Consider the following 20,024-nt stretch of genomic DNA (forward strand, 5'->3'; position numbering starts at 1 on the left):
AGATTAAATAAATGATATCTATAATAACGATGTAATCATAATTAAAACCTTAAATGGAAAATTTTTCCTTTTTTTTTAAGTCTAAATTTTTCTGTTCACTAAAAATGCTTATGTGTGATTGTAATTCCATTTGTCCAATAACATTAATTATTTTTGTTAATGTAATTATTCTTGGTAATAACAATTATATAATAGTAAAAAATATTTTATTTAATATTTTTATTTATTTATCATATATTACATTTTAAAAGGATATTCATATATAATAGAAGTAAATTAAGCAGTAAAAGAACAAACTTAAATTTGTTCGATATCTTTCGATGTTTGCAAATTATTACAATAATAACAATGTATGTAATAAATTTGTTTAAGTTTTTATGCAGAACAAAAATGTTTAAGAAGAACTAAAAATAAAATATATGATTAGAGAAACTGCAATATACTGAAATATATATAATTATATTCTATTTCATATATTTACACACCATTATCTACATGCAATATAATAAACAAATAATTTCATATAATAACTGGATTATTCTTCCATTGTTACTCGTAAAAACGATATGTAAGTCAAGGCAGTTTTTAGAATATCTGTCGTAGTCCTTCGAGTAACATAAAAAAACTTTCCAGCAGTAAGTTGAAGAGAGATTTTCGTCCTCATCATAATAAGTATGAAATCCTTTATTATAGAGGGCGGCATGTTATGCCACGTTGTGCTATATATAGCCCAAAAAATTGATTCGCTTTGTTTCCGTAAAGTTTCACCGGCATGCGTAAACAAAAATGATTGTACGATAAACAACTGGGCAGATAACATACTCTTTAATACATTAGTATAATCGTAATTCTTAATGGACATAATTATACGCATTCCTGAAAAGGACATTTTTCTGTTTTTTCTAAATGCCTAATTTCTTATATTTACAACAGAATCTTCCAAAATGTCAAATTCTGATTTTTAATGTTTAATGAAACTTTATATACATATATCGCCAGTAATAATATTGATTTTTGGAAGTTGGGGGGCTAAAAGAGAATGGTGGAGATGATAGAAAGGATGTGAAGGAAGGAAGTGTATAGGAGAATGAAAGAAGGAATGAAAATGAGGTGTGAGAGAGGAGAAGAGGAGAGAGAGAGAGAGAGAGAGAGAGAGAGAGAGAGAGAGAGAGAGAGAGAGAGATAGGGTATACTATACACGTGTTAACAGAATAGAATTTGCAATGAATAAGTTTAGAATGGAACTTGCGACGGGATCCATACGTAGGGGGAGCCCGGGCAAAATGGACGCCTTGGGTAAAGCGAATACCTTTTATTTTCGCTTATCTATCTGAGATTGCGCTATGAGTCTCTAGCAGTTGAAGGAATGACCAATTAACCTTTCGCTGAAAGGTTAATTGGTCATTCCTTCAACTGCTAGATGAAAGTACGAAACGACATATGATTGCGTTTGTGTTTAATAGAGACCTATAGAAAATTGAGTGTTTTCTTGTGATTTTTCCTTAGGTACACAGCTTAATTGTTACCTGTAATTCCTTAATCAGCGAATGATTTTTTATAAAAATTCTGTGTCTTTAAACATATATCCGAGGTTAAAATTTTTCTCTTGATATTTCAACTTATTCTAATCTTTCCAAATTCCCGCAAGGTAGATCTTTTAGGCGGATGGAGACAAAGCGGATGATCTATCCTCTTTACTTGGTATATGATTACAATGAAAATACTGGAAATATGGAAGGACAGACGATCTTTCAAGTGTATGAAAGACATGTGTTTGTTTACATCTCATTTTTGTTTATTTTTTGCCACAATGCAGTATGATGATTTGTTTATTACTGATCCAATGCAGTCAGTGCACTGGATGGGTACCAAATGGACCTATGAAGGCATTACATATAGAGGATTTGGTTACTAGCTACTTTTGTAATGATTGCCAAGACTGATTTTAATTTTTTAAATTTCATTTGCATTGTTCGCGTGATTCATTCGCTTTGCCCAGGGAGGTCGGGCAAAGCGGATGATTTCTCTTTTTTTAAGTTTTAACTAAAATGACATATTAATGTTAAAGATTTTTAATTTTTTTAAAATTTTATTTCAAAGTTAAATCCTTTAAGAGATTTTTATAAGAATAAAAGTGGTTTTTAATCTCAATTTTAATTGTGTCATTTTTTCTTTTCAATCTTATACGTTCGCGCTGCCCGCGCTTCTCCTATGTGTGGGTGTGACATGGCGAGCGATAAGAGAGAATTAAGTTTTTGATTAAATTTTAATTAATAGTTAGAATAAGGCTTTGCACATAATTTTTGTATTGATCGTATTGTATTCACGGAGGATATTTGTTAAGATATTTGTGTTGTATCCCCGAGGGGAATCAATAAATACTACTATTATCAATTATTACAATAATAATTGATTTTAACGAACGAAATTTTCCCTTATACGTAACTTGAACTTTACATCAGGGTAAGAAGCAGTCTGATAGAATATTGTATTAGATTATTTCTCATCCTAATGAAGTGAACTGCAATGTTTATGAAATATTAGCATTCCAAGAATAAATGTGGACATGAAGATAACTTGCGAAACTGTAAATATTTTATGTAAAAAATATTTTATATAAAAGGTTTATAATAATTAACTTTTTTATCTACGTCAATGATATTCTAAAAAAATGATTTTTAAAAAACTGTTTCAAATATTCATCTTTTGAAAATTGAATAGCCGCAATATTTTTTTTAATTCACCTATTACGTAATCAACATATTTACATTTAATAAAAATAAAAATTTGACAATTTTTGAATGATTCTTTTGTTATATACATATGATATTTTATTTCGGTATATATTGATACTAGATATTTTTCGTACAATTCTTTCTCAACAGCTCTTATATTCATTTCAGAATAATTCATTATAAATATATAATAACTTTGATTAATATCATTTAATATCATTAATCAAATTTTTGTAAATAAATTTTTATAAAAAAATTGTTAATACTGTAGTAAATTATATTTTAGTAAATTATAAAAATTTTTAATAACAAGCAAAATTAAATGTGCGATTACGATATATACAAATACCTGAAACAGCAATAACAATGGTAGTTATTGTTAAACGAAATAAAATAATGACATTAAAGGTATCTTCAATATTTTTGGCCAATATTATCAATTTGTAATGCCTTCTGACCCAAGACCCCAATACGTTGCGATAATATGTTCTTTCATTGGTATCTTTTTCAACAAGTTCAACAAAGCGAATTCTCAAAAGCTCTAGTTGACCACAGAGATGCATGGTAATAGCAAAGAAGAAATTATCGTTTGCACATTGTCCTATATAGACTATAGATACTTGTAATATTTGCATGAGAAAAAGTGTTTTGTATGTAGAATATGAAATCCCTCTGAATAGACATGATGATGGAATGATGAAATTCCACAAAGTTACTGTCTCATTACCAATAGTTACGACCTATAAAAGTATTTCAAGATGTGTTATATAATTTTACAATTATAAAGAACAAATGATAAATGAATAATAAACATATAATAAATACATGATAAATACATGATAAACAAATTAAAACGATATATTTATAAAATATGTTTTGTTAGTAGCAATACTTTCTTAGAATTTATTTTTTAGTAATTAATTATTTTTTAAATATATTTATTTAGGCTAAATATATATTTTTTACAAATTCAAGGGAATTTGTATGGATTATTTTTATAATTATTACTATATTGTTTAGTATGATTACAGCATAATATAATTAAAATATAATAAATGTTATAAAGAAAACATTACCTGTTGTTTATTTAAGACGATAGCGATAAGATATACGCTAATAGCTATGAATCCAATTATTAACTGAGTCACAGCAATCATTCGACTTATTCGTGCATATCCCGTCATTATTAAATAAGACTGTTTTTCCCTCGACGAAAACGACCAATCGTCAATTGCAGATGTTACGTTGACGGCAATCTTTTTCATATAAATTCGCGCCAAAACGACATTTATCCATGAATGAACGTAGAATTCTATATTAATAAAAGCTTCTAGAACGTCCTTCGTATCACCGCAGTTTTGAAAAGATTCTATCAGCGTGCAGATCACTGTGAGAGACTATATGATATCAAAGGGGTTCAACTATTTCATAAATAAATATAAATTAATTTTCATAAAATTTTTGATAATAAAAATAAAATATAGATTAGACATGAATTAATTGAAATTTTCAAATTTTTCTTAGAAAATCTAATTACCCTTAAAATTTCTTTTTTAAATTAGTTGTAAAAACTTATCATTACTTAACACATATCTTAATTGTCATGTATATTGAATGCACACCTATATAAATTCAGGACGCCGCGTATATCAATTTGAATGCATATACATTTCCAACTTACTATTATTTAACTAAAGAATCGAAAACATTTTTTGCACTGATTTTATATGTACAAATGGTAAGTATATATTATGAATTCTAAAGAGATTTGTTAACTTATCATTAGATAAAGATTTTTTTTACTAATTATTCGAATTGACGGAGGCTGTGTCGATGATGTTGATCTTGACATATGTTGTCAAGGTCATGACTCTAAGTGACCTTCAAAAGATTTTAGATAGCGGTCATTGTTCATTCAAAAGTTATTATTTAAACTTAATTACAAATTAAGTTTAAAAAATAATGTCTTATTTTTGCTACACATATATTGACAAACATAAGACCTCCACGCGAAGGGAAGTTCATCTCACCTCCCTCACTTGTCTAGGGACGCATGACTTTCCACGTGAAGCAAGCTCCACCTCCTCTCCTTGCGTGGAAAGTTGAACATCTCTAAGCAGAGAAAAAGTGGGATGGACCTTACTTTGGAAAATCGTGTTCGTAGTCACGAAGAAGGGAAAGTGAATTTCTTTTTAAAAGTCGAATGTCTCTAAGCAGGAAGGGTATAAAATAGTTTTAGATTTTTATTATATGTGATAGAAATAAAATATTATTTTTTAAAACTTATTTGTTAATAACTTTTAGATAAATTGTAGTGACCGCATCTAAAACCTTTTGAAGATCACGGTCATGACCTTGAGAAGATATGTCAAGATCATCAGCATGGTGTTCGTTAATCCAAATAATTACTAATTTTTTTAAACATTTTATTGAAAAATCTAAATTTTATACATATATTATAAAAACAGCAGATTCTACAGATTCATGGCAATACGTATTTACATTTATACACGCGGAGCAGGAATATTATTAATTATTGCGATGCCACAGTATAGGTAAGAATAGTTTAGTTAGTTAGAATAGTTTAACTCTATTAAAAATCATATTAATAATTATCTGTTATGTACAAAGATCAAATATCCACAAATATTTTGAAAAACATTAAATTCTAAATCATAACAACTTATACTTATTTTAAAAAAGTTAATATGACAGTGTGGAGTCAAGGGACTGATTAAAAAGATCTGCAGTCAAGCATTAAATTATAATTATATTGATTCTTAGTAAAAAATTTATGTACATAGATTTACATTTATCGTCACAAGCTACATTTAAGAAAGAAAACTACTTTTGTACTGTTTTGTCTTACCTCCACAATGAATATAACAATCCAACGAAATGTGCAAACTATATCGTTCCATTGCAAAGGCCATATACCGACTATCCACATCATCATCCTTATTACTGAGAAACCATAGTTCATGCCATTCTCCCAATTTGTCTTCATACTTGACAACATGCTAATTTTGATCTCAAGAAAATTGTCGCGATGTTGTACACGATATGTTGTTCAATTTATGCGCTGTACGGTTTTGAGAAGAATTATTGTAGACGAATGTTTCACTTGTTCATCGATTGGTTTTTATGGTGATAAGATAAGTAGTACTATAATTTCTGTGATCGTACATTTTTGTAACATGTTTTTCCGTAATGTGCATAATTTTCTGTAATAACTTTGGATGCGTTCCATGTCATGCATATAATACACATGATGTATTATTTTATTCTATTTGAATATTCGGTGAAATACAAAAATAAAATGATATATTATGCGCATCGTACATGACACGGAACGCACTCTTTGTCAGTCTGTCAATATTTGTGAACGATCACGACCTAAATGACACTGCGCATTGAATTTACCGTTCTGTTCATCTGTTTCATAGTTCAGTATTTATAGATTTTAGGACCGTCTAAAGTAAAGTCTTAAGATTTTAACGCGACTTTCTGATTGATTCATAACATCTTAAGACTGTATTTAAGAAAGTCTCAAATATAAGAATCGACTATATACAGCTTAGTCCTACTTTGTCGACTTAGTCTTATTTTAAAACTTAAAAACTTAAAAATTCCAGATGCAATGAAAATAGTTTTTTAAAAATTGTTTTAAAAAGTTTTAAAAATACTCTGAAGTATTTCAAGGCTGACTTTTTAATTTTTAGAACTTATCTAAGATTATTTTAGATTAACCTTTTACACTATAAATTAACTCAGAAATTTTTAAATAAACTTTTTATTACTTTTTAAAAAATCTTAACTTCATTTAAAGTAAATTTGAAAAAATTGCTCCTGTTTAGAGAAACCCTCTCCTGGTTTTGACCTTGACATATGTTATCAAGATAAATTTTCCTAAGATAGTAATAGAAAATAAATACATATAATAATTTCTTTAGGAAGTGTTACATTTTAAAAATATATTACTTGTATAATTAAGATAAGGTACGCGATAAAAGATAAACATCTTTTTCTTGAAAGAATTCCCTATCGTTCATGTTTTTAGCTTTATCTTTAATACTGATAAAAACGAGATAAAAGCCAGAATTTCCTTAAAGCTTACGAAATTTATTACCAGAAACTTTCTTGCAGTTAATCGATGAGAATTGGTTGAGCGAAGAATCATTAATGGTAAATTCTTCATCATGTTTCATCAATCAAAATTGTACTATGGTCAGTTGTAAATCTCAGAAGCTAATCTTTGTGACTGTAATTCCAACATCTGTCTGGCGAAACAGTAGAGAAATAGCTACAGCAACAAAACAATGATGAAAAGGAAATATTTCATGGCGATATTTGTACTACGCATCAAAAACGTGAGGATTAACTGAAAACCTGAAATAGGATAATGAACTATATACATGCGATAGTCAGTAAGTTTAAGATTTTTCTTGTAAATCTTGTAACAAATTTTGTACGTCTATTCTGTAATTAAACAGAATTAAGTAGAGGCATTAAGGGGCACCTAAAGTGAATCTATTTTATCAATTTTTTCAAACAAATATTTTTCTAACTGCCTTTACAGATTAGAAAATCTTTCTCTTTATATTAAAGTATAAATAATATAATCCAAATCGGTCGGCTTTATGCTAAAAACGAAAAAAAGTAGAAAATTACAATTTACCAACTTTTAACGAACTCGTAATAATGTTTTCTTTATATGAGTTTTATACTTTATATGTACAAAACAATCTTGGTTTGGACTAGAGATTATGAACAACCAATGTTAAATACTTAGAAATAGGTTTAGATACTTAATAAAAAAAGAAAGATTCATCAATTAGAAAATTTGTATGTGAGCGATATCGATGGTATAGTATATAAAGATATGTCGATGTGTTGTATTTTATCGGTAAAACAGCGGAGTTCGAATTTTACTTTATCCCCTTAAGGAAACATTATTTCATATCTTCATTTTTTATACATGATACAATTATTATTAAATAATATAGTTACATTATTCTGTTATTAAAATTTTATTATAAAGTAAATTGGATTACGATTTATTGGAGATAAAATATATCTTTAATGTATAATAAAATCACATTCATTAAAAGTTGAAATAAGATGATCAAACTGAATGCGTTTTGCAGATAATGAGCTAAAGCTGAAGTGATGATGTCTCTTTCTCTTTAACATGATACCAAGTCTATTACAATTTTTTGCTATTTCAAAGAATTTTACTTTGAGAATTTTACTTTACTTCAAACTGTCCACATATATTATATCAAAGAAAAATTCATCATTCGATTGCGAAATATATAATTGACAAGAATTTGTAATGTCTACACGACTTCAATGAAGCCATAGACGTATAACTTCCGAAAACATAATAAACTGCTAAAAGTATTCTTGTTTCGCTTTTTTTATTATAAATCTGCTCTTCAAAGATCTAAGGCAAATCAAAATTGGCGAATATAAGAAAAGAAAAACATGCAAGATAAAAAATTACCGAGAAATCCTACCTATCTCAATGCATGAATATTTTAGTTAAATGTCGTTCATATAAGGACTTTTCACGAAAGTCATGATACAATAGATTCCACGAAAACTAATTGTATCTCCAATTTACATGATGCAAAAGCAGTTTTGATATACTATACAGATATACTAGTTACCATTAAAAAAGCGTCTAATACGTTCTCATGACCATGGCAATGTCGAATAACTTCCAATGACAAGTTGATCGTTGCACTCAGCTAGTTTAAAAAAAATTAAGATATTGAGTTCTTGTGGAAAATATTTCATTTTTATTAAAGTATACATAATCTGACAGAAAAACCTAATGTTTCTATAATGACTGTAGTTTCGTCGATGGGAAGGATTACGATCTTAATGGCGTTCACGCAGCGCACACGTCATTTTAATAGCTATGGAATAATGAGAAACAAAGCTACAAAAACTTGGTGATTTTTAATATGCAGAGCAAATTTTGCATATGAACAAATGTTTTGTAAATATACAGAATAATGTATCTTATTCATAAACATACATAATAATACATACATAATTATACATATACAATTATACGTATTTAGTAATCAGAACTCAATAATTGCTGTATTAGAAAAATTATGGATAAATTATGGTATAATATTATGGAAAATGCGATGCGTAATGTATAATTTCCAGACTAGCCTACAATGTGAAAAAATAGAAAATATGTCAATGATATTGTTTTCAATTCTAAATGAACAGTTAATTAAGTATTACTTAAATAACACATAATATTCTACACATTTAAAATAAGATTTGTTAATATATAAAATTTTAGCCTGCATAGTATTAATTTAAACACCAGGAATTTTCATAATTATCTTTCTTAGTAATACTCGATAGCTACTAAAATAGCGTTATGTATGTTCTTGAACATCATTGAAAATATAATTTTTTCTAACGGCAAAACTACAATTATTATAAAAAGTTTTTCTGTCAAATCCTACATTTTGTAATTTAATATTTATCAAATATTTCAACTCATTATATAATACATCATTAAAATTAAACAAAATCTGAATTTATTTAGATAAAATTTATTATTTCAAATTAAACAAAAACATTAAATATTATACGTAAACAAGAAAGCAAAATAAAAGTTAAATCTAAATTCTTTTAGTAATAACTAAAAGTTATAAACTTTCTTCTATTACCGTCGACATAAACCAATGAATTCTCGAAAATCTATTTTCTTTTTCTGTATATATTTTCTTCATCAAGCACTCATAATATTTCAAGTGTACCAAGTATATCAAGTATACTAAGAAGATATTTATAAAGTTAAAATGTATAAAATTTCAGCATTCCACTCTATAGTCTAATTCCATTCTCACTTTAAAACCTGCAGACTGTAATAATTTATTTCATTTGATAATTGTTGAAATTATATTACACTGGGTTTCTTTTTAGTTTGACTTTTCTTCGAAAAAGAATGTAGTCCTTCGTTTCTTTACAATAATTGTATTGTGATGATATTCGATAACAACAATCCACATTTGTTTTGCTACAACAGCCTCTCGTGAAACTTATTTTCTTGGATTTCTGATTTATAATTTACATCTTTTACCATTTTCTTTAACTTTCTAAGAATCCAAGTATAGCTTGCATCTCCATATATATTATTTGTATAAATGATTATACATGACATTGTTCTCAAAGATACTTACTTCGTCTTTGAAATAATAGGTTTACATTTAAGTTGCATTTATAGATAAATAAAAAATTTATGGCACCACAGTGAAACAGTTTCTTGAATTATTGTTCTATCATCTTTTCAGAAACGATTTATTCTTTCCAGAAATAAAGTATAAAAAATATTATGGAAATAAAGTGAAGATAATAAAAAACTGTAGCACAAATGATACTTGATAAACATAACATCTTTACAAATTAAGCAATAATAGTGAAAAATCCACAGTATTATTACTAATGATTCTTCATAGAGCTCATATTTTTATAAATTTTTAAATAAATTCTCTAAATTTTTTCAGTAAAATCTTTTATAGAGATAGAAAACAACATTAATATAATATGTACAAAAAAAGCTGCTGCAAAGTGAGAACATTAGAATAAATAAAATCCTGAAAAAAGATATTGTAAAGAAGTTGAAAAAGAAGGCTAAGATTAATTGATACAAATAATACATAAATAATTTCGTCACATTCGATAAAATGTGTGCTTCATAAAGAAAAGTTATAATAAATAACTGCATGGAAAGATCGATTTTGCTAAAGTAGCTAAAAATTTAGTACATAAATAGTTTAATAAATAAATTAGTGTATGACACTATTAATGAAGTATAAATAATTCTTAACGCTCACAGAAAGCTTTGCTGGACATGTGTCCATAACAATTTTATTATTAAACAATATAACTTGATATAAATTGCGTATGAATCACGAAATTAAATCTTGTAAAATTCGGTTAATTTATAAATTAAACTTAAATTTAAAATTAAAAGTTAAATTTGTCCTTTTATCGATTAATATACCACACAAATGTTGAACAATTTATTTTAATCAAATAATTGGCTTCTTTTTATAGTATAAAAGTTAAAACCTATATCTCAAAATACTTTTAATCAAATTATTTGTCTATCTATGTATATTATCATAGCATCAATTTTCGTAATAAGATCTCAAAAAATTTACGTATATGCACATACACAAAGCGTATGAGTGCTATACTAATTAACATTACTTTCGTAGCGCTATTCTTAAAACTGAAATATATGAGACCGCTGTTTTAAGGACATACATCATCGTCTCGCGATTAACATAAAAAAATTTTCCGCCGGTTAAACGAAATGGAATACTTGACCTCATCATCGCAAAATGCATATCTTTCATCAATGCTGCAGGAAGTGTGAACCAGGAAGTTGTGTACAACATATAGAATATGTCTTCGCTTTCCTTTTGCAAGAATTCACCACCATAGGTATATACCAACGATTGCATTATTAAATAGTTCAAAACAAAAACACTCTTTATCGCCTCAACATGATTTTTCTCATTTATACAAATATTTAAACGCAATCCTAAAAATAAGCATTTTATTTTAAAAGAGTATGTACGAACATGTACGAACATGTTCAAGTTGTAAACCGTGTGACTATTATTAAATGAAATGATAGAAATATTAAATATAAATTTCTTCAATTTTTGTACAAATACATATGTAGATGTTAGATTGTAAATATAAATGCGGAATAAAATTTTTAATATACGTTACCTATTAATGCAAACAAAATCGTCACTATCACAATTTCACATAATATAAGAAAATGAAAAGTATCTTCTAAATTTTGATATAATTCCATTAACAGGCTATGCCTGTTAATCAAATTAACAAATTTCTTTTGATAATTCGCTTCGGTGATAATTCGCTCGTTCGTAAATGTTTTGAAGTTGTTTTTTAACACCTTGAGCTGACCAGTGAGATGTATTGTAACGTTGAAGAAAAAACTATCCACGGTAAATAATAAAAAAGATAATACGCATGATTGAACAATCTGGATAGTCAGAATTATCGCATATTGTGGACCAGTAATCAATTGACTCAAAGGACCAGATGGAATCAAAAGTAACCAATCTGTTGTATTAACTGCACATCATAAAAATAAAAAGAAAGAATAGATTATTCTACATATAATTTAGTTTATAATTAGATTACAAAACTAAGTAAAGAATGATATATACTTGGAAAACTTAAAATCAAATTTAAATTTATATTTAATTTTATTCAATTTAAATTTAAATTTAATTAATACATTCATTTGTCAAACCAATCTTTGTATTAATTTAACATAAAATAACTTTTAAGAATTAAGTAACATAAATATTATGTAAATACATGAAATGTAACACTAATGCAATTTATAAGAAAATTGTAGAAACATATTTCTTTAGTAAAATTAACATTTATATAAAATAATAAATTAACATATTTTATTCGTTTAGAATTTATGTTTAAAATAAATTATTTTTATGTTGTTTGAGCATTTACTCATAAAATATTTTAGTGTAACGCTAAGAAACATTAATTTAATAAAAATATTTAAATAGCATAATAATATCACGTAAAATTAAACATTCGACATGTTAAAAATTTTGACAAGAATGGTTTAGCACAAATACAAAAAGATTTTAATTATGAACCATATAACAAATACAATTTTACCATTCACTAAATTCATGTCTGTGAAGAATATCTGCTTCAGATTAATAAATATGATGACTGCTATATACATGCCTAGGCATACATACAACGAGTATAATAATGTAAAAGTGAGTATTTTGGCTTTAACTGCATACTTCTTCATAATCTTCTTAGTTTCCACATTATTTTTAACAGATAACCAATCATCAATAGCAGCGTTAATGTTTATACCCAGCCTTTTTTGACTGACAATAAAACACAGATTTTTTATAATTCCAATCGACGTAGACGCAAAGAATGTTATACTTTCTATATTTGAAGTGACGTCCTTGCTGCTCCAGAGGAGCTCCATCATCATACAAGGTAGTATCATAAACTAAATAACAATTAGTATTAAAGCAAATACTAATAAATAAAAGGAATAATTTGCAATAAATGATTTTATTTTTATTGTAAGCGTAAACTTGTCTAACAGAAAAATAAAATTTTAAATTAAAAAATTTTAAAAATAAAATGTTAAAAGAAGAAATTATATATTAAGAAATTATCATTAAATATTTAGAAAAAAAGTTCTCATTATACTACTTTGCAAATTTTTATACTTTCCATGATATTCTTTGAATATATACGTTATACTATCCCCTCTTGCATTAACATACTTGTGCAATCAAACAAAAACCCCATTGTATCTTCGTGAATACTGTCTGTTTCTGTAATGGCCATAAACCGTATACTTTTAAGAATAGTCTATGAGTAGAGAAAACGTAAGCGATGTCATCATTCCAACGTTTATTCGTCATTCTGGCAAGCGGAAGAACTCGAATGATAGCTTATTCGAAACTACTTCGTTCAGTTGTTACAAACTAAATTTTGCCAAATTACCATCGATTTACTATCGTTCGATTCTCATTATAAGTTATCAATAGCGCCATATTAACTTATTATTTCACAAAACTCATATTTTATTAACTTGCGCAGAAACACTTCTTTTACGGACAAAGTGAGAGAAGGGATCGGTGTACATCATATCTTTTTACATGTCTTTACATGTCTTCTACTTTCATTGTCATTTCTACCATAGACATATTTGGTGAAGTACATTTGGTGAAATTATTAATTTTATTGTTCCACACAGTAATAATTTTATATATATTCAAACGTATATAAAGAATATCGAACATTATATAATTATTAAAATAAAAGTGTTTTTTAATTTTTATTTGTAACATTATGATTTAATATTATTTTATGTATCTTCTTAAAACTCTTTCGTATTTACATTGATGAGTTAAAATATGATTATTTGCTTAATATTATGTTGATCCTATATTGATGATATGTACTGCTAGTGCTTTTATATCAGACATAGATCTTTTATAGAATATATATTATAGACATAGAGCTTTTATATCAGACTCCACAAAGTTTCTTTGAAATGTATTCATTAAAATTTACTACCAAGACATTAACAGCAGTTCTTAAATTTGTAAATTACAAGGAGTTATATGGAGCAAATTGTCCAATATATTCTATAAATGTTTAATGTGATTGAAATAGGATGAATTTAGTGAATAGACACAAGAATGTGTATGAAATATTTTTCACGTTCCTCAAATCATTATTGAGCAACTTGTGCAGGGAACCTTGTCTTGCTGAATTTCACTATTATCATAGAAAATTGTTACCATGAAAGAGTATACCTCATCTTCATTAATGAGTTAAAGAAACTGTTGTTAATGTTTTAGCAGAAGATTCTAATAGAAACATTTAGAGATATTCTCGTAGAATTCATGCTTGTTAGGACAAAAGAGGATTTGACAGCACGTAGAATCAATAGTATTAAATAGGAAATGATAATGTTTTGGCCAATCAGTGTGTATCTCATAATAAACATAATAAAATATAATTTTGCTCTATTTCGTTAATACACATCTTTATTTATAGAAAAAAACTTGTGAATTAATTACAATTGTTTAAGAAATATTAGTTACATAGTTAAAGTCATTTATTAAAAAAAAAGGAATTAAACCATTCTACTTTTCTCTTAAAAGAATTTTTACTCACGTTTTTATCATTACCCTTAATACAGATAAATATGAAGCGGAAGCTTTTAAAATTTCCTTAAAAGTCATAAAATTTATTGCTACGAATTTTCCTGCAGTCAATTGCTGAGGATTGGCTGCTCGAAGAATTATCAATGGTAAATTTTTCATCATATTCACGTCAAAAGTGTACCACGGTGATTCATAAATTGCATAGGCTAATTCTTTCGATTGGAACTCCAACGTCTGTCCAGCGAAACAATAAAGAAAAAGTTGGACTGACAGTGAAATAATAAAGACTCCATGTTTTGCAGCGGTAAGAGCATCATTTATTTCAAGCGAAAGAAGTAAAAGAAATCCTGGAAAAAATGTCAACTATAATAAGAACTTTAAAAATAGTTACAAATTATTTATTTATTGTTCTAAAAGTAATAAAATTATATTTGTTTTTTATTTATTTTATTTCATTTATAACATAGAATGAATAAATATAAATTTTGAAGTAACGACAAATTTGATTACAGTTTGTTTAAGTTTAAAATAATAACTACCTTCGACGCATAAAACAACTACACTCATTAAAATTTGTGCTAGAATAACTAGAGTGAATGCTCTCTCTAAATAATGCGATAAACATACGAGACGATAATGTCTCTTCAACAGAATATCGAGTTTGCTACAGCAGGAAAATTCATCGCATCCCAATGCATTGAAGTTCATACGAAGAATTGCAAATTGTCCACACATATGCATTGTGAGATCGAAAAAGAACCCATCGTTTCCGCATTGCGAAATCCCGTTAACGACGATTTGTACGAATTGCAGAACTTCAATAATACAGTAAGTGAAAAAAGATGTATAATATTTTCCAAAGGTGCAATAGGCCGCTAACATCAGCTTCTTTTCGTTGGTTTCGTTATAAATTTGCTTTTCAGAAGTCCAGGGCAAATTGATATTGGCCAGCATGACACTGGAGACGAAGGATATCACCGAGGCACAACCTAAATAGAAGAATATCGAGGAGCCCAGCCTACCTATGCGAGCATACTTTAACATGATATCACGAAAGTGAGAATTTTTCACGTAAGTCCAATCATGGATGACTGATTCCACCAAAATGGATTTTTGTTTCCAATATACACGATGCAAAAGCAGTTTTACTAAACTGATTATTGACGATGAGCTTAATAGAAAAGCATCCATAGCATCTTCGTGACCATTACAATGTCGAATCATTTCTAACGACATAATGATCGATGTACTCGTCTAGTTCATGAAAATAAAATGAAGATGTTTATATCTCAATAAAAATTTATATCTCAATATAAATTTTTATTTTATTTGCAACACATTAAATGAAATAGAGATATTTATATTTCAATATAATTAAATTTTTATTATATTTTAAACATATGCAGGATGTTCTAGAAAGATAAATACATTTCGTGTGCTGATACAACGAACTAAACGAAGTCGAGTCGAAAAGGAATCCTCTATCATTTTGCAATTTTCGCGAATATTGATTTTCAACAGGGAATGGAAAGTTTCTTTTTAAAAATAACAAATTACAATTATCGAATAAAAAAAGTGACAAGTTATCGTTGCTATAATTACCGATTTTTAAAAATAATTCGTTACAATTCCGTTACAATTTCCGTTACTTGAGAAAATAACTTTTCTTACTTTTCCATTACTTTTTTAAAATCGACAACCACTAATCATAGCGGACAGATTCCTATTGACTTTTTAATCTCAAGCGCTATGAAGCGCTTGTGTCCAATCGAATCGTATCTCGTGTGTAAAGTAACGATAAAAGTAACTGTAAAATTAATTACTGTTACCAAAAAAATTTAACTTATGTTACAATTACCAAAAAAATAACATTATTAGTAAAATTATCAAAAAGGTAACTTGTTACTGTAACTTCATTATAAGAATGAATTATTTCCGTGGTTTTCAATAATTTTTTACTCAAGTACTATCAACTTTACAGAAAAACAGTAAATGACAAAAATTGTTTTTTTCTTCTCATAAAATTCTGAGAATTTTTTAGGAATTTAATATCGCATTTTCTCATGTTGATGAAAATAGTTGTCAATACAAAAATGCAGTATTAAAAAGTTAATAAAAAATTCTGAAAATATTCTTAGAGAGAAAATATTCTTCATGAAAAGAACATTAAACAATTTTTGTTTTTTTTTTGGAAAATTGATAGATTCTTGAAAAAAATTATTAAAAACCAATATTCAACGATTTTTAGTAACTATCTTATTAACTATTATGAAATTGCAAAATGATAGAGAAGTTTTTAACTCAGTTTAGTTCGTTTTACATGTACCAGTACATGAAATATTTGGCGGTTCTTCTGGGATATCCTGTATATGATTTAATATACAGGATGTTTCGCGAAGAAATTAATAATTTCTGGAAGTATGTTTTAGAAGTCACTCTAAATAAAAAATATACATTATAGATTAATTTGTCAGTTATTGACACACACATAAATAATTATATTAATGTGACAGGCAAAATATACTAAATATTTATTCATTTTTATGTAAATATTATTTGTATAATCATATTAGTTGATCAAAATACCTATACAAGTACTTACAAACACTGCTACTTATTGTTTGATCAGAAAAATATTTGTATATGCCAAAAATGTCTGTATATTTATCAGATACTCTAAATATTTAAAAATAATATGATTCTACTTAAAAACAATTTATAATAACAAAAATATGTCCAGAAATTTATAATAGTAATAATAATAAATGATTATTATGTGCAATATTTTTAGCACTACATAAACGCTACTCTTCAAAACCAAATAAATACTTGAGTTGTACATTACGTAAAGCGAAAATTAGCTCTGAAAGAAGTGATTATTGTCAGAAATTTCCATTCCTGACAAAAATGAAATTCTTGATAATTCAGCCGAATGAAATTATAGTATATATATCAAAAATATGGAACATAGATTATACTATTCGTATTTAAATAGTAGGTATATTATATGTTGGATCAATAAAAATAAGAGAGAAAGCGTCAACTTGGTCAAAATCTCCCTCCTTTCTTAAGATATTATGATAGATTAAATATAATATTTAATAAGGAATAAAGATTTATCATCTCTATGTCCTATCTCTTTCATTTTGTCGAACAACTTTACACACGGTGTCCAGGATTTATATTTTTAGTGTATATATAAACCTTTTTGTTTAAAACAATCTCTAGTATAGATTTTAATAACATATTAGTCGTTTTCATCGCAAAACATCCTTAAATATATATAAAATATAATAGTTTAATGAAAAAAAAGTATAATAAAATATTCATGACACATCAAAGCACATTTATAGATCTGTATGCAAATTGCATCTAATTTAATACTCTTCTATTATTTTTAAAATAAAATTATTTTTAAAATAAAATTAATAAACACAAGTACGCAAATATGCAAGATTACAAATTATAATAAAAATATAATAAAAATGTGATAAAGCATAACTTACTTCCACTATCGTTGATAAGAACCATCGAATTCTTGAGAATACATTTTTTTCATTTAATACCCAGAGTCCAATTATGCCAAGAAGATTTTTATAAAATTTCAAAATGTTTGTAGTGTCAGTATTCCAATCCATATTTGATCTCATTCTCGAACACTTTAAAACGTCACACTTGCGTAAGTTCTTTATTCCTCCGACTATTACATACTGAATCTTCCAAATATCTCTTCGATTGTTTATTCCCCGAAAGCTGATGTATTTCTTTATCTATGTTCCTCGGCAATAATCGTATCGTTCAATATTTGATTTGTTACAGTTATAAGTACATGCGATACTTAAAGCAACCCCTCTGTGATGCAGTTGACCAAGTGGATTTTTTTAAATTTATTATTCATACTTTCGGCTTTCGTGACTCTCTTGGAGAAAGCAAGTATAGCCTTCGTTTATATTCGCATTTGTACAAATAATATAGTTACAAAAACTGTACAACACAATTGTCTCTGGTAAATCCTACTAATATCCTTAATGTTATACTGACAGACGCTTAAATATTTTATTCCATGATAAATAAAAAATATATAAATAGCATGAAACTATCGCTCTCACTGAGGGACAGATTCATACGTTGTTTTTAATATAAAAAAGAAAAAAGAAAGGAAAATCGCAATGTATGTTCAATAAGAATTTGTGATATTGATATTATTTCATCATTTTTTTCATAATAATCATTATGTATTAAATAATACCGAAATTATTTTCGGTGATTACCAATGTGCATTGAAGAAAAAAATGTATTCAACTAACTAAACACATTCAAGTTATTTGCAGATTTGTTATTCAACAAATTTTATTTAATTGAATTTAACCGTAGTCTGCTTAACATTGAACAGTTTGTTAATGTAAAATGAAAAATTTTTTAAATAAGCAAACTATGTGTTTAATATTTTATATGTTAATACATACCAGAATAAAGTATAAAATATACCTCGTAAACTATTGATTTTTTGATATCACTATCTTAATATTTTTATATTCAGAATAATTAGAAGAATCATATTGTGTAAAAAAATCATACAATTCCGTTTAAAAAAGTGGAGGTGACCTTGAAGTCTCAAAAAATATGCCTTGAGAAAAATTTTTATTTATCGTAATATATGTCCCTTTGAATCGAACAACTTGCTCCTTGGTATTTTCACGTATCATTAAAAATAACGGAGATATTTTAAATAGTCTTAGAGGAAACATTCCGCGTATATACACACACACACACACACACACACACACACACACACACACACACACACACACACACACAGAGAGAGAGAGAGACATAAAGCATATAGAAAATTATTTGAAACATTTTTTCATATATATTTTATTGTTTCAACGAATATACTTACGCACATGAGCACGGAGTATAGAGTATATAAGGAAGCGTTTATAATTAATTCTCAAAAATAATCATATGATATAATATAACTTTTTTACATATACTTGAATTTTTAAAAAATAATCTTTGATTTGATAAAAAAAAATGTGAAAAATTTGAGAGAACTATGAGTGATGAGGATATATTGTTAAACAAACAAAATTTTTATCTTTACAACTTTAAAGTACTCTTGAAACCGTACAACTTGTAAAAACTTTAAAAGCTTTTTTTCCATTTTTTTATGCTTCTGATAATATTCGACTCGAAAAAGAAATACTGTTTTTTTTAAAGGGTGTTTCACTCCTTAAATATAAGTTAGTGTACATATAAAAAAATACGTGTCTAGATTTTTGTGTTTAACAATATATTTCAAGGAAAATCAAATCGATGCTAGGTAGTGAAATGTCCCTTATTAATCTTACTTTAAACCTTAAAAATTCTAGATGCAATGAAAAAAATTTTTTTTAAATTATTTTAAAGTCAGCCTTGAAATAAAGTTTAAAGTTTTAATGTTATTTTAGGTTAACCTTTTATACTTAAACTTACCTCAAAAGTTTGTAAGTAAACTTTTATAATTATTTTATAATTATTTTAT

At 26.8% G+C, this 20,024-nt stretch overlaps 1 protein-coding gene across 1 annotated transcript in view; it reads right to left on the reverse strand.

Moving 5' to 3' along the window:
- Positions 1-10,981: 10,981 nt before the first annotated feature.
- The window catches only part of LOC108694785, a 13,936-nt gene continuing 4,893 nt past the window's right edge, over positions 10,982-20,024 (reverse strand). Inside the window, exons 4-10 of the mRNA XM_018204443.1 lie at positions 18,004-18,156; positions 15,037-15,751; positions 14,508-14,844; positions 13,103-13,190; positions 12,465-12,819; positions 11,517-11,888; positions 10,982-11,322 (exon numbers count right to left, since the gene is read on the reverse strand). Of these exons, the coding sequence (XP_018059932.1) occupies positions 10,982-11,322; positions 11,517-11,888; positions 12,465-12,819; positions 13,103-13,190; positions 14,508-14,844; positions 15,037-15,751; positions 18,004-18,156 (2,361 nt within the window). The remainder of the gene's footprint in view (positions 11,323-11,516; positions 11,889-12,464; positions 12,820-13,102; positions 13,191-14,507; positions 14,845-15,036; positions 15,752-18,003; positions 18,157-20,024) is intronic.

Source organism: Atta colombica, unplaced genomic scaffold (genome assembly GCF_001594045.1).
Source record: "Atta colombica isolate Treedump-2 unplaced genomic scaffold, Acol1.0 scaffold125, whole genome shotgun sequence".
Taxonomy (NCBI): domain Eukaryota; kingdom Metazoa; phylum Arthropoda; class Insecta; order Hymenoptera; family Formicidae; genus Atta; species Atta colombica.